General features: G+C 42.2%; 1 protein-coding gene across 13 annotated transcripts in view; it reads left to right on the forward strand.

The window, feature by feature from the left end:
* Positions 1–7,543, forward strand: part of Celf2 (CUGBP Elav-like family member 2) — a 303,253-nt gene extending 295,710 nt beyond the window's left edge. For 11 of the 13 annotated variants that reach the window (XM_048367889.1, XM_048367902.1, XM_048367890.1 and 8 more), the window contains 2 exons: positions 80–251; positions 1,613–5,434. In XM_048367889.1, coding sequence (XP_048223846.1) covers positions 80–207 — 128 coding nt within the window. In that variant the 3' untranslated portion in view covers positions 208–251; positions 1,613–5,434. Of the gene's footprint in view, positions 1–79 lie in introns of all 13 variants that reach the window. The other 2 variants (XM_048367901.1, XM_048367891.1) reach the window with 2 other exon arrangements.
* Positions 7,544–14,928: the final 7,385 nt, after the last annotated feature.

Raw genomic sequence — 14,928 nt, forward strand, 5'->3', positions numbered from 1 at the left:
TCAGCCAACCCCCAAATCCCTGGTCCCCTTCTCTGCTCCCATCCGTCTTGACTATCTCTTTCCTTCTTGTGTTTTCCAGGTTTTGTTAGCTATGACAATCCAGTCTCTGCACAAGCTGCAATCCAGGCTATGAATGGCTTTCAGATCGGCATGAAACGCTTGAAGGTGCAGCTGAAGCGCTCCAAAAATGACAGCAAACCTTACTGATCTTAACCCCAGAGGCTCCCTGCTCTTATTTTAGCTTTCTTAGGGTAAGTCCCATGAGCCAGCCTGTTCTCAACAGGGAAGGCCTAACGAGGAGGACCACAATTGCCAACTTTTACCAAGAGAGACAGTTATTTTTACAATAAGGCCTCCATTACCCCCCACCCATCCCTCTTACCCCATTTGCCATAATTAGAACTTGGGCTACCTTGTTTCTATCGAGTAACTTCCTCCTCCAGTGTGCCACTGTATTTCCCTTTGTTTTGCAATTTGAATCTCCTTTTACTTTTTTAATTTTTTTTTGTTTTCATTTTTGCTTTTTTAAAGAAAAACATACACAAATAAATGACATCTTGAGAATTTAAAAAGGCAAACAAACGCTAATGTGCAATTCTAACTCTGAAACCACTGGTGCCCCAAGAGCACTGCCTGGAAAACCCACCCCTCCTTGCCCGCGCCCGCCCCTCTGGGGCCCCCAGCGCTTAGAGTTGGTGGCCTAGCAGAGAAGCCAGGAGAAGCACTTACAAACAACACAAAACGTCTGTCCACTACATCGGTTTGTTTTAACAAGTAGGATTTTATTTTAGGGTTCAAAGAAACATGACATTGGTCAGATTATTACACTGGTTGTCTATTTTGTTATTGTTTTATTTTTGTTTTTAGAAAGGATTAATGTAAAAAAAAAGATTTAGAGATCTGTTTCTTAAAGCTACAGGGTTTAAAAATAAAATAAAAATGAGTGAAAATACTTGATGTTTCTTGAAAGATAAATTTAATAATAATAAATACATAAATAATACATAAATAAAAAGAAAGCCACAGGCCTGTAAATTTTATTTGTAAAAAAAGCATTTCTATTTTTATACAAAATTTTTACTGCCTCAGAAATAATGGAAGTTATTTATGCCTATTGTTAACTTATTGGATACCTAAAGAGCAGTTCTCTGTCTAGCTAGAACCTTCTGAAGTAGTCTCTAGAGGAATTGTTCTATGAATGGGCTTTTTTCGCCGTTGAACCCTAGACCTAAAGTTCATGCTTTATCCTCTCGTTGTTTGTATGTCTGATTATTTTGTTCGTAATTTCCATTATCTAGTTTACAGTTCAGTCGTCTGACTTCCCCATATGTCACCTTTGTTGAAACTGGACCCCTCCCCCTGACCCCTGCCAACACACTCACCCCAAAACACGTGGAATCCATCCCCTTTCACTCTCTCCAGATGGATTCTCTTGGGGTTTCATTGTGCTGTGGAAAAAAAGAGTGTAAGAAATGCAAATTATGTGAATGGCGCATAGACTCCCTAAAGACCTAAGATTTGCATTAGTTTTTCTCCTGCACCCTTAAAAGTGATTTTGTTGCTGCTGCATAGATTCTGTGTAACTTTTTACTCTTCCTTGTTTTTTCCCTAGACATCTTCATGCCCGTTAGTTCATCGTTTGCCTAGCATGTCCCTGTGGCGTCTCAAAAAAAGTTTCATCGTCCCGTCATTGTTTCTGATGTCTTTCTGACCTCACATCATATTTGGTTCTCCTACTGACCTTTGATCTAGTTTGACCTTTGAAATTTGCATGTGACCTCACCTAGCTATGAATTCTGGGAAGTCAATGTGAAAAACATTGCTGCATTTCATGCAAGACTGAAATTATTAGACAAATTATAGAAAAAAAAAAAACCTGTGGCAAAAACGTTTCTTTCTTAATTTTTTTTTCTTTTCATAAAACAGACTTGAAAGTATTATACAGGGATTGGCATTCTTCCCGGTCACTGGTAACAATAGCAATATGTGTCCAGGGACACAGAATGTTGGTTTCTAACAGACTACTTCCAAAAACAGTTTGAGAAAAAAAACTGTCTGATTTTAAGTCTCTAGAGGTCTGTAATAGTTTTTACATTTTTCAGGCAGTGTAAAGTTTTTTGATAAGGCCATTTTAGGTGGCTCACTTTCTCATTAAGATATATATATAGAACCACTTTTTGTAGATTAGTATAAGAAAAATATTTACCCTGTTTTGGGGCAAATGCTACCTATTTGTGTCACCTTTTGCTGAACTGACTCACAGTTAGACAATCCATGGTTTAATGCACATGAAATTACCTATATTTTATACTGTTTCAATGTACAGGAGAAAGGTTACTGTAAACTGTGTTATGTTGGTGCTTCTGTGAATTAAGTTGTGGTTTCATCATGAGTCTTAAGGTCTTAATGTTCTTTGTCGATAAGACAAGTTTAGAATTGGTTTACTTAAAACAAAAAAGAATTTCAAAAAAAAGTTGTTTGCTTAAAAATAATTTCATGTGAGGAAAAAAAAAAACAAAAACCTATTCCAGAATAAGTTTTGTGTTGGCTTGTGAAGCATTGATGTCATTTTTTTTGTGGACTATTTAGATGTGTTTGTGTTCAGCAAAATGTGATTTTTTTTCTTTCTTTTAAAGAAAAAAAGTGAAAATATATAGTGCCAAATTCCAAAGGTACTTCCTTCCTAGAGCTTCAGTGTGTTTCTTGTGAGAAGTAATTTGATAACATGGGTATTTTATTATGTGTTTTGTATAAATCCCTAATATTTAAAAAAAAAAAGGTTAAAAGTTTGTTAACTTGCTATTCTGTGGTCTTGTTGCCTGAAATTGTTATTGTTTGTTATTTCTCTATGATGTTTTTTGTAAGACATTGTATAAGTGCCCATGTCTCACTTTTTAACCACTCTGCACATCAATGCTGTGAAAGCAACCTCACAATGTATTTTCTTCATAATATATGGAAACCTCTAAGGTGAGAAAGTTGTGAACTTTAACCCTTTCTACCCAGAGCTATCTGGAATGTTGGTAACTTTTTATACTGTCATCACTTCAGTTTATTTGGGGGTGTTTCTAATTTGGATTTTTTTCCCCACACTTACCTTCTAAGTTTATTTTATTACTTTTTTGCCCTTCAATTGAAACCCAGAAAGGAAAGGACAAAACAAAACCACTCCACAAGACAAATTTGAACCGAGGAACACACTCTTCTAATTTGTTTCCCTATGCCAACTTTTTTATTTCTGCTCTTTACTTTTTACTTCCTAATGTGCTGCTGGGAGTTGAATTCCTGTTCTATTCTTCACTCAAGTTCAAATTAAGAACAGTTTACTGGACAAACCCTGAGGGGCAGTAGCTAGCCTTCTGAGATCCTGTCTAGTGGTACATTTCACCTTGTAGGTAAATGACTTCTGTAGTAGGGGATAGTCTTTTGGAGGAATTTTCCTTGGTTACTAAACACTCCTAGATATTCAGTCCTAGCCATTGTGATGAGAATTGTGACCCCAGTGGGTACCTCTGAATAAGCAGGGTGTCAGGAGTGAGAAGCTCTTGCTCCTTTCCCTGCCTTTGTACTTCTCAGTTTAATGGGACTGGCCATATATACGCAGAGCTCGATTCTTCACACAGCCACTGACCAAATACTTAGCCACTTCTGAAAGTGTCACATTACTCTGACTTGAACTTGGTGTGAACAGTTGACAAACCTTAGGGCGTAGCTACAGCCCCACAGGAGCTCCGGCTTTCCTCAAAGCAGGCCCTGGAAGCATCTTGGTCTCAGCTCTCTTTTCCTGCTCACCCACCCTGTTTGGTTTCATCTGTGTGGATATGATAGCCTTGGGATGGAAAGGATTCGCCTCTAATGATGCAAAAAAAAAAAAAAAAGTTTCCTTCTTATAGCACATGCACTTCTAATGAAATGATTTGTACTATCCTCACACGTGTTTACTACTGCCGGGGCCTTCCTTCATCCTTTGAGGGCTATTTTGTACTTCCTGCAGCACTCGGCTTAATCACAAAAGTGATCTCACATGTGTCTCTCATATACCTATTAGATGGTGGTGTGTAGATACATAGGAACACAAAATTAGCAACCGAATCTAGTCATTTATCAAATACGTACATCTCAAAAACTTCTTATTTTTCACTGAAGCAAACTACCCTCTTAACTCAACCTGCATTTCCCCCAGAGAAAACCCAAGTCTAGCTGACAGAAGGTTCCGGGCGGGCACTTCTACTTGACCATTTGATTTTTGCAGGCAACCAAGACAGTACAGTACACTTAGGGGGAAATTTTTTCATGTTTTATTTGTTTGGTTTAGTTTTTGCATGTTTCATTGTTAGAAAAAAATAGCCCTCCTCAGAGACAAATTGTCCTTTTATCTTTTAGTATCAAAAGGAAAAAGCTGCAAGGGTGCAAAAGGCCTGTGCCAGAAGACAAAACACAGGGAAACTGCTTTTTTAAAAAAATCAAATGTAGAAGTAGTCCTTTTTAAACTAAACTAGAGAATTGTGGTAAAATGGCAGTCCTCAAAGGCGTAACAAGTTCCTCTTTCTTTCACCATAGGGGTTATAGTTCTTTGGCTTGTGCTACTCTGGAATCATTTTACTGTTTCTGTTTTTATTATCTTAAGTGCTAATTAAAAAAGATAAATAAAATCTTAAAAAAAATGTAGTTTCATTAACTTTTTGAATAATGTCATACAAAAACTGTATTTGTGTTTTTGTGCTGTGAAAATTGTTGTTTGTAGATTAATAATATCATTTTGTTTAGAATTACAAAGTAGTTTTTAAATATTGTCTGAGAAAAGCCAAAGTTAATGCAACCTAGTGGAAACTGTAAGACCATTTGAGTATTGTTTCTGTTTTATTGATGCATTTGGATTTTGTTGTTTGATGGAATTTGAGCCAAAAAAAAAAAAACGCAGGCTTTCCTATTTCTACAACTGATTGTACTTATGCATTTTGTACCAGTGGAACTTTTTATACTGGAGATTAAAAAAAATGGAAATTTCCGTGGCTTAACTCTTGTGGCCACCTGACAATGACTGATTTCAAGTTTGATTTCTGGTTGATAGAAAGAAAGTTCTTTTGAGAATTAAAAACTTTGGCTTGATTTCTTTTTTCCCTTTGCTTATATCTAGCATTAGAATTTTGTCTTAAAATACAGCGGTAAGTTTCACTTTTTATTCTGTATTGTGCAGTTACACAATAAGGTAATTAGATTTAGAAGTACTCAGTCACTTTAAGTGGATAAATGTATTAGTTAAACTTTAGGGGTTTGCTTTTTTGCTGTTTAGATCAAAGTTTTTTCTGATTCTTCTGTCCTCATTGTGAACATAACCGTGTAGTTGAAACAGTCAAACTTATTTTTGTAATGTATGTTATTGTGTGATGCGGTTTTTTGCTTCTGTCTCCAATATTAAACCATTTTCCTAATACTTGTTTCTCTCTCTGCGTGTTGTATTGTTGGTAGTCATTCTGTGTTGGTGATGCATCTATACACCTCACTGTTTCACGTATGTTTTTTTTCTATATGTTGTGTAAAAAGATACAGTCGATTCCACCTAAGTGAATATCTGATTTGGGGAAAGAGGAAACTGCACACCAGCCACCTTCTCTACCCACTGCCTCTAAGACCCATCCTTTTCTCCTATGGTTCACCTAAGTGACAGGCAGCCTCCTGAGGGGTGTTTGCTGAGACATTTCACTGTCATTTGACCACACCAGTTCATTTATTCTCTTCTAACCCCTCCCATCCCTTCTTCCTCATGAATGTGGAACACACACATACTACATCTCCTAAGGCTCACGAAAATCTGCCACTGCAACCTTAAGAGGAAAAGCCACAGACTTGGGGGGCGGGGGTGTCCTTCTGTCTGCTCCCAAGTCCAAAGCGCTTAGATAATGATCTCCTTTTCAGGGGGGGCAAGCTCTCAAGGAAGGGAAAAGTAAGTCTCTGTGTTCTGCCCATCAATAGATACATAGAGAAAAGTAATTTACATTTATTTCTACAAGCTAATTGAATCCAGCAGCAGAATATCCAAGTCCTCAAAAGGAAGTTCCCCTCGATCTGGAGGGGGTGGGGGACGTCCCTCTTGCTCCAGTCCCTGATTCCCAAAGTCACGCCATGCTACAGATTTGCAGTGCCTCCTGCGTGAACACGCGTGAGCCGGGTTGCCACTGCCAACGCGTTATCACAGAGGACCTACCTGTTCCTTGCGTGCCCTCGGTATCTCAAGCCACAGGCCCGCCTCCTTTTCTGCCCATTTCCTCTGCTCAGGAATCGGACTGCTCTTAAAGTGCTCTTAAAAGATTCCACCAGTGTTTGCTCCCTACATCATCTAGCTCCTCCCAGCTTCCCCACGCACACGCCCTGCTCTTCCTGCTCGCTGCAGGCCACGGAGCACCTGGTGCCAATGAGTTCTCTCCCTGCAGGTGCTTAAACGCTCCTCCCTCTGGTTTCAGCCCCTTTCTGGCCCCAACATTGTACTTTATTTAGTCAGATCAGCAAGAGCGGGAGAGGCCTGGTGAGGTGGAGGAAAGGTAGCTCTCCCCACCCCCACCCCACCTCACCCCCCTGCCTCCAAGGTCCAACACCTCAGTGATAGTGATTTCACCAACCCCAAATCCATACAGATCAGCGCTGACTGCTGCAGACTCTTGTGCTCATCTCACCTAGCCTTCATTAGCGTGCCTCTGAAAACCCACTGCTTGTATTAGTGGGGAAGATAAGGGTGGGGTTTGCTTCTCTCTTCGGGGAGGGAGTGGGTGGCGTGAGGGAGGGAAGATTGGGGAAAGAGGATGATCAGATTCTTTCCAAGATGCAAGTGTTGCTTTTGAAGACATATAAGTAAATAAAACCAACATTTGGCACAAGGCAAAATACTGGAAGGGAAAGACAAAGCCAGTTTTTGTTGTTTTTTTCAAAAACAACAAAGTAATTCTCCAAAGAAGAGGACAAAAATGCTAGTTCTTTTTAGCATTTATGACTATAAAGTTGGTCCCTGCTTACACTCATAACCTTGATTCCATAAAACACCATGGCAGGAAAAGCAAGGTGTATTTGCCATGCCCAGACCACGTTGGGAAGCCACAGAAACGTCAGTTCCTTGCTGGTGGAAGCCACACGCCTGCCTGGCCCACAGCCACTGTGTGCAATTCCTGGGCTTGGACTCAACTAGCAGGCTAGGAAATACAGTAAACATGAATGTGCTGCCAATCATTCCTGATAAGTGAATAAAAACATTGTGACCAAACAATCAGCTTATTCACTTATCAGGAATCGACTGTTCTGCTAATTTGCTGTTTTTGTTTTTCCATTCTGTTGTAGTTCGCTATTTTTGCTGTGTTCTGTTTCCTCCTCTCATGCTTGGGCAGAATCACTGGGAATATTATCTTCATGTGACCATGAAACGTATTTATATCGAGTGAAAATGATTATCATAACAAAATCTATGCACTTGCTATCAGGAACACAATACTGGATGTGTCTTATATATATTGAACTATATAGTACTCGATTTCTTAAATAAAGCTTAAGAAAGGACTGTTGTGTGTAAAGTTAATGCCTATTATTTTTCAAAGAGTGTTTCTAAGGGGTATTTTTGTTCTTTTAAGTCGAGTGATACAGGATATTTTTCATTAAAATTCTATCATTGGCTTTACAACTTAATATTCAATAAATTGACTTTGGAAACAAAATGGAGTGGGGGGAAGTTCTTCCGAGTGCAATTAACAAGGGTTATAACTGGCAACCGATGCCCTTACTGGTGACCATGGCAAATCTCCACCGCAGTGGGGAAGGTAGGACAAAGAAGCCCCTTGACCTCCAAAAGACCACTAGAACGCATCCACCCTACCCTAGAACCCCCCAAATGATCCCTTTAGACTCAGCCGAAAGGAGACAAAAGAGAAAGGCAGATCCAAGAATACTGCTGGTTTGCGTCAATACTTTGCCCGAGTGTTAGGACACTAAAGCTGTGCCCTACCGGAGAACAATAGCAGTTCTATTTAGGACCACAAAATGAGAGACAGCAAGAGAAAGCATTTGATCATTCTGGATAAGAAGGGAACGGTTTCAAAGTGGTATGTGAGAGCGAGAGCCTGCGACAGTTGCAAAGCTTAAATGTGGGGCCCTGCTGCTTGGCCTTTGAGGAGTATTTTTGAAATGTCTTCTGCAGGCTATCAGTTTGAACAGAATGGCATTTTCTGTTGGATTTTTTTTCTTTGGAGTTTATGATGGATTTGCTTTTGCTTGCTTAATTCTTTGATTCTAGGAAAAACTGGTAAATTTCCTACTTGCTATTAACAATGACACCTAATCCTGTTTTTGCCAGACAAATCTTATTAAGCCCTGATAACAAAGGGCAGAAACAACAAGATTAATGAAAACCTACTGATAAACCAGCATTCTTCCATCTACCTCCACTCACCCCAAACTCCCTACTTAGGAATTTGTCACATACCCCCAAAGTCAAGAACTTCCAGTAAAAGTGAAGGAATAGAAAAGGAACCAAAGGTTAGGAAAAGGAGCCAAAGGAAGAAGATGTGACTAAACTGCCCTCACTGGCGCCCACAGCCTGAAGTGGAGACGTGACACTGAAACACGGCCTGCAGGAACAAGGCTCAGATGTTAAACACTGGCTGCATACAGCGGTGCACTAGGAAATCTTCCTTTCCCAGCCCTTCTCCCCTGCCTGCCACCACAAAGCTGGAATCACACACACACACACACACACACACACACACACACACACACACCATCACCACCACCTCTTTTATTCAGGGCCTCTCACCTGGTAGGCTGGTGCCATACTGCTGTCTTCCTCTGGTTATTTGTAGGACAGGGTCTCCTGGCCCTGTCCACACTGGAACCATGATCCACCTACAGTTTGGCTTCTCATCACCACTAGGATCACAGGCGACCACCACCATGTCCAGCTTCCACCACAGAGGCCAAGTCTTGTGGTCTTCTCTGCCTTGATGACCTGCTTCCACAATCCCCCCGGGAGCTGGGAATATAGGTTTGCATCTCTGTGCCCATCACTGTAGGTAGAGAAGGAATCTTACAAACGTTTATGCCTAAGCAGGCCTTCAACCTTGATGCTCCTGTTCTTGGCCTCCCAAATAGCTAGGATTGCAGAGGTAAGCCACTGGAGCCCAGCTAGGAGCTCCCCACTTTTTAAAAGAGGATGTTCAAGGTCATTGTGACCAGGAAAGCAAATGAAAGCTAGCCTACTTCCTTCCCGGCCTGCAGTCCTATGTCAGGAGTCCCTTGCTCCTGAAAGGCCAGGGGGCCGTGTGGCGGGCGACCAGTGGAATGCTAGGCTGTGTCAGCTATAAGTCAGGTCCGTTTACCAAAAGGTGCTTTGTGGGGAATGCTCTTTCGTTTAATCTCTCTCTGTTGACCAGGAAAGCAGCCTGGCCCCAACTTCTACTTGCCTGCATAAGGGACATATCTTTAAGAAGAAGGAAAATATAGATAGATAAATGACAGACAGGCAGAATGCACACATACATATACCACTGAGTTGTTCTGGCCAGCTGTAATTAAAGCTATCTAGAAGCAGCTCCAGTTTCAAGACACGGGATGATCCTTCTGTTATGAAGCTGATGTGAATGAGCTCAGAGGCATTCTCTGGGGAGCCAGGGCGAGTGCCCACTTTACAACTAATTACCCATGTAACCTCTGTACCTTAGTTTCTTTGGCAAAATAGGGGCAAGAATAATGCATAGAGTTGTTAGGAGGATTCATCTAACATATAAAAGGATTTGGTCACGTTGTAAGTACTCATAAGGGAAAGCCAACTAGTAGCAAAACCCACTGACAGTCAACAAAATGCCTGGTCTGTTACAGGTGTCTTCTCAGTCATCAACAGAAAGCCCCACAGGTATCCTTGGGTTCCCAAGGTTATTGCAGACAAGGTCTGACCAGAACCAATAGCTCTCCCAGCAGAAATCTCTGTACTAACAAGTCCCCAAATAGGCATTTCCCCCTCAGGAGAAATTTCCCCCCTCCTTACAACTTAGCAAACCTCATGGGGTGGCCCTGAGCCAGTAAAATCAACAACGCACGCCTTTCTCATATAAGGAAACCCAGTCCTCATAGTAAGCCCCGCCTTCCTCCCTCGGTAGACTACAGTCATCTCTTTCCCAGAAGGAAAGTTTAGTTGTTCTAGTTTCTGCCCAAGGCAGGACAAAATCACCTACAAATTGGCCTGTGACAAACTGGCTTGCTCTTGGCCTAGCCAAGGCACGGCAGTGTCATCAATGTCTTCCAGAATCAGTCTGTGACCACCTCGAGAAAAGCAGAGAAGCAGAGAGAGCTGAACAGAGCATGCTCACCCCACCCCAATGTAACAAAAAGCGCTCTGCTCTTGCTTGTTTTACTCGTGGCCCATGTTGCATTGTATTTATATAAACAAGTCTGCAACCAAAGCACAAACATAAAAGGCCAGTGCTTTGGCAGAGGGTAACTCCGAGAGAGACCCAGCACTACCTAAGCCTGTAGCAAACATTTACTGTCTATGGAGTCATTTTGCCTTCCCCTCTTTCCTCCTCTCTCTGCTCCCTGCCTTCTAGCAATAGACCTTTTTCTGTGATAAAAACATGGCATTCACTATTTTTTGTGTGCTGTTTATGTGCTATTTATGTCTGTCTCCATGGCAAAATGTGTGCTCTTTGAGGAAAGTGATGTCTCGTTCACCACTGTAGCCCCAGTGCCTTGCACAGTGCTTGACATACAGTCACTGTTCAAGAAGGATGGATGGATGGATGGATGGATGCATGGATGGATGGATGGATGGATGGGTGGATGGGTGGATGGATGGATGGATGGATGGGTGGATGGATGGATGGATGGATGGAAAGGAAGATGGGTGAATGGATAGGGGGTAAAATGGATGAAGTGGCAGATGATTTTGCTAAGTGGAGAAAAGCATTCCTTATTAAATGGAAAACAAGAAATACATGTGGAGAGAAGTCTGGTTGGGAGATAGGTTGAGGATGACTGAAACTGAACACCTGGAAAAAGTCAGGAACCACAGGAAGCATAGGACACAGGTGGGGATGAGAAAGCTGGCCACTCTACTTTGGAAAAGCAAGACACTAGTGCGCAATAGAACCATTGGGAAAAGGGGGGGGCGGTGCCCTTGGGAAACAGGCCATTATACTAATACCTTACAACATTCCTTTCTACACAATGTGCTCCTCACATGCACTTGAGTGTGTGTGTATGTGTGTGTGTGCATGCACACATAGATGTATTGTGCCAGTACTGAGCTTTGAACTTAGGGCCTTGTGCTCTCACTTGGCTTTTTTTGTTCAAGGCTGGAGTTCTACCTTGAGTCATGTCTTCACTTACAAATTTTGCTGACTAATTGAAGATAAGAATCTCACAGATTTGTCTGCCCAGGCTGGCTTCAAACTTCTGTCCTCAAGTCTCAGCATTCTAAGTAGCTAGGATAATAGGGGTGAGCCACCAGCGCCCAGCATACATGAAGTTTTCTAACGGAGCCGCACTGGGGGCATTTTATCTGCTGAATCCACAGTGCTAGATATCCTCCAAGTACTTATCTGGAATCGAACGGTCATGCATGATATAAAGCAAGAAGCATGTGTTTCTGCAGGTGCAGTTACTGCAACCTGTTCTCATGTGACTGTTTAGTCATGGACATTGAGACCCTATGAACACAAAATAATTCAGTCTAATAAAACTCTGCAAAGCCTCAGTGGTCCCTAATTTCTTTCTCTTTGTCTGCCTCTGATATGCACATACACATGGAAAGAGCAACACACACACACACACACACACACACACAGAGAGATGCTTTTACAAACTAGAAGAATTGCAAAGTGCTCTGCAGGTTGATCTTACTCTTGATTGTAAACTTGGACACATTGCTTAGAATATATATAAACCCTATATTACAAATTGGTGACTGAACTGAAATAGGCTAATTATACTCCTTCCATTTTACAATTCTTCCTAGGGACCAAAGTTGCTTAATCATTGGTAACATGGTGACCACTCCTGCCCTACCTACCCACGCCCAATTTTGTACTCTATCCTTTCTTTATAAGTGTGTATTTGTATTTATGGTTAAGGATTTGATAAACAAAATAACTTTGGCACAGAGAGGATGGTGGATTTTTTTTCTTGTTGGGATGGTCCCTCTCTTGCCTGTGTTTCTAGAATGTACAGGGGTCACCCAGGTCTGCTCTGTCATTCCCCAGAAGACAGTAGAAAAGAGTATCCCATTCTTAGCTTTGTGCCTGACTTAGGATCCCCCAGAGAGTAAATAAATGGCGACCACAGGGCATCTTTGAACATCTTCCCACCGAGGGCACTATGGCTCTGATCGAGGCCCGGGGCACTGGTGTAGAAGGCTCCACGTCTCCCTTGCAGCCCGCATTCTTCCCTGAGGAAGAAGAAAAGTGACACAGATTCTTCTAAGAAAGGCCAGGATCGTCCCTTCTCATTTTGTATTCTCTGAAAGCACAAACACTGGGAAATTGGCACAAGTCACAAGAGATGTTATCTTTGCAAATCTATCTTCCCTTGTGACAAAAAAAGTTTGTAGATACACCACTACCGAGTCCAGAAACTGGAATCTGACAAATGTGGTAGGAATAGCCTCTGCCTTCAAAACTTTCCTTTGGGGGCTGGGAATATGGCCTAGTGGCAGAGTGCTCGCCTCGTATACATGAAACCCTGGGTTCAATTCCCCAGTACCACATATATGGAAAATGGCCAGAAGTGGCGCTGTGGCTCAAGTGGCAGAGTGCTAGCCTTGAGCAAAAGGAAGCCAGGGACAGTGCTCAGGCCCTGAGTTCAAGGTCCCAGGACTGGCAAAAATAAATAAATAAAAATACAGCTTTCCTCTGCCAGCCTCATGCAGGCGCTTGTGGCGGACCATGCTCTAGCCTGTGGCAGTTGGTGAAAGGCCTCAGGAAGGCTCTGGGCAGTCAAGCTAGACAGAGAGTGGAAGATACTGGAGGGGGAGCACCCACTCTCCGTTACTCTACTAGGGTTCATTCCCTTCATCTGAGGTGGACAATATGCCAATTTTCCTTTCTTCCAGCTTCCACTTCTCCTCACCCTCCCAAAATGTGTTAGGCTCCTCATCAGGCTTAAAGGTCAGACTGGGACAAAGACAGGAAGAAACTTAGCCCATGCCCTGGTTTATTTGAGACGTTTGCCTTTAAAGAGCTCTTGGGTAGGGCCCAAGGGGAGAGACGATGTGAAGAGTCATGAAGTCCTAAAGCATTGGAGAGTGAGCCTCCTTCTTTCTCTCCACTCAGACTCAAGGTCAAAAGCAAAGTCAGGGGGGGAGACTGAGCAGAAAAACCAAAAGCCAAAAGCAGCAGCAGCTAACCCTCCCTAAGCAAATGTTAAATACTCCTATTATAGCAATAAATAATAATGCAGGATGGAGTGTACACGGTGTAAACACCTTTAATACAATTCTAATTTTCTCTTTGCTTTGAGAGCTACAGATTGTTATGGCAACAAAACAGAAAAACAGATCACAGTATTAATTTGATATCTCAGCTTCATTTGTTGCACATTTGCGATACAATACATGCATAATAAACAGCCCGGGCTGAGCCAAGCTGGAAAAAAAAATGCTCACAAGGGCACAGCCTTGAGTTTTGTGCAATAAAAAATAAATAATAATTTTCTTCCCAAAAAGGCCAGTTTGGTTTTCCACACAGTTGGCAATTTGATTGATAACACTTGAGAAGCAGATAATTGTACTTTTGTCAACTCACTGATGGTACCAGGAAGGCATGAGAGACAGCACGACTGATGGAGAAAGTCTCTCACGCAAGTTTTCAGCTAAGGAAGTACGCCTGGCTGGGCACTTCAAGACAGCATAAGTTCAAGATATTTTACATCAAAGTACATGCAATGCATCCGATCTATGGACCATGGTAGAGTGTTGGTAGTGCCAAGCCTTCAGGGAAGGGGGACCGAGCAGATGAGAAAAAAAAATCACAGACAACTCAAACTTGTCATTCAGTCAATACACTACAAACTCCATGCCCACCCCCAAGAGCTGTTGTCAACGTTGATCCGACAACTTGAAGGCAATTCTTTTCTGATAGGAAGAAAAACCATCCATGAAACATCACTTAAAAGGCAAACTCGCAATGGAACCACCAGGGCTAGTTTGTTACATCTTCCAGTCCGTCTCACAGGACGAACGGCTCCGTCACTACCTGTGCGGAAGGTGGAGGCCTGGGCTGTCTCTCCTTTGCCTGCTTTTGAAAAGATCCTGTTTGGGAACAAATGATCTGGCCGGCCCAGGGGTTCTCTGAAAATAGTTTCATGTGATTTCTTTTAAGACAAAAATAACATTCTGTGGGTGCCCTGAATTTTAGTATAAACACACTGGCATGGTTGCTGACTGGCGGATCTAAGCGTGTCTGTTTGATAGGCAGGGAGGCCGCTATCTTCCTGTAGGGCCCGCCATGGCACTGAGCCCATCCATCCACACGCTCAGGCTGCATCTAAGCAGGACCACTGTCCCGGGAAGGGGACGGGCGTGAGAAACCAACACTTACAACACAGTGACATCACGGGCTAGATACAGCAAGTTCTGACGAATCTTGGGATCTATGTGTCAACATGAGTAGACTCCAAGACTGGGAGACCAGAGGCCAGGATATCTGGTTCCGGTTCAAGCTTCTCAGTGACCTTCAGTGCCTCAGATTCTCAAGTAGAGTCATGGAAGATGCCTGGCCTACCACGGCTGTTCTAGAGTTTTCTGAGCGTTTCAGAAAAGACTTCATTACTGAACACTAACATAATACAGCACTATCAGACAAATTAGGAATGATTGAGAAAGAAGAAAGACAAGCAAAGACAAAGGCAAGGTATAAAATGTCAAGAGAACTTAGAGCAGAAGTTCAAGTTTTACACGTTTAC

Source organism: Perognathus longimembris, chromosome 18 (genome assembly GCF_023159225.1).
Source record: "Perognathus longimembris pacificus isolate PPM17 chromosome 18, ASM2315922v1, whole genome shotgun sequence".
NCBI lineage: Eukaryota > Metazoa > Chordata > Mammalia > Rodentia > Heteromyidae > Perognathus > Perognathus longimembris.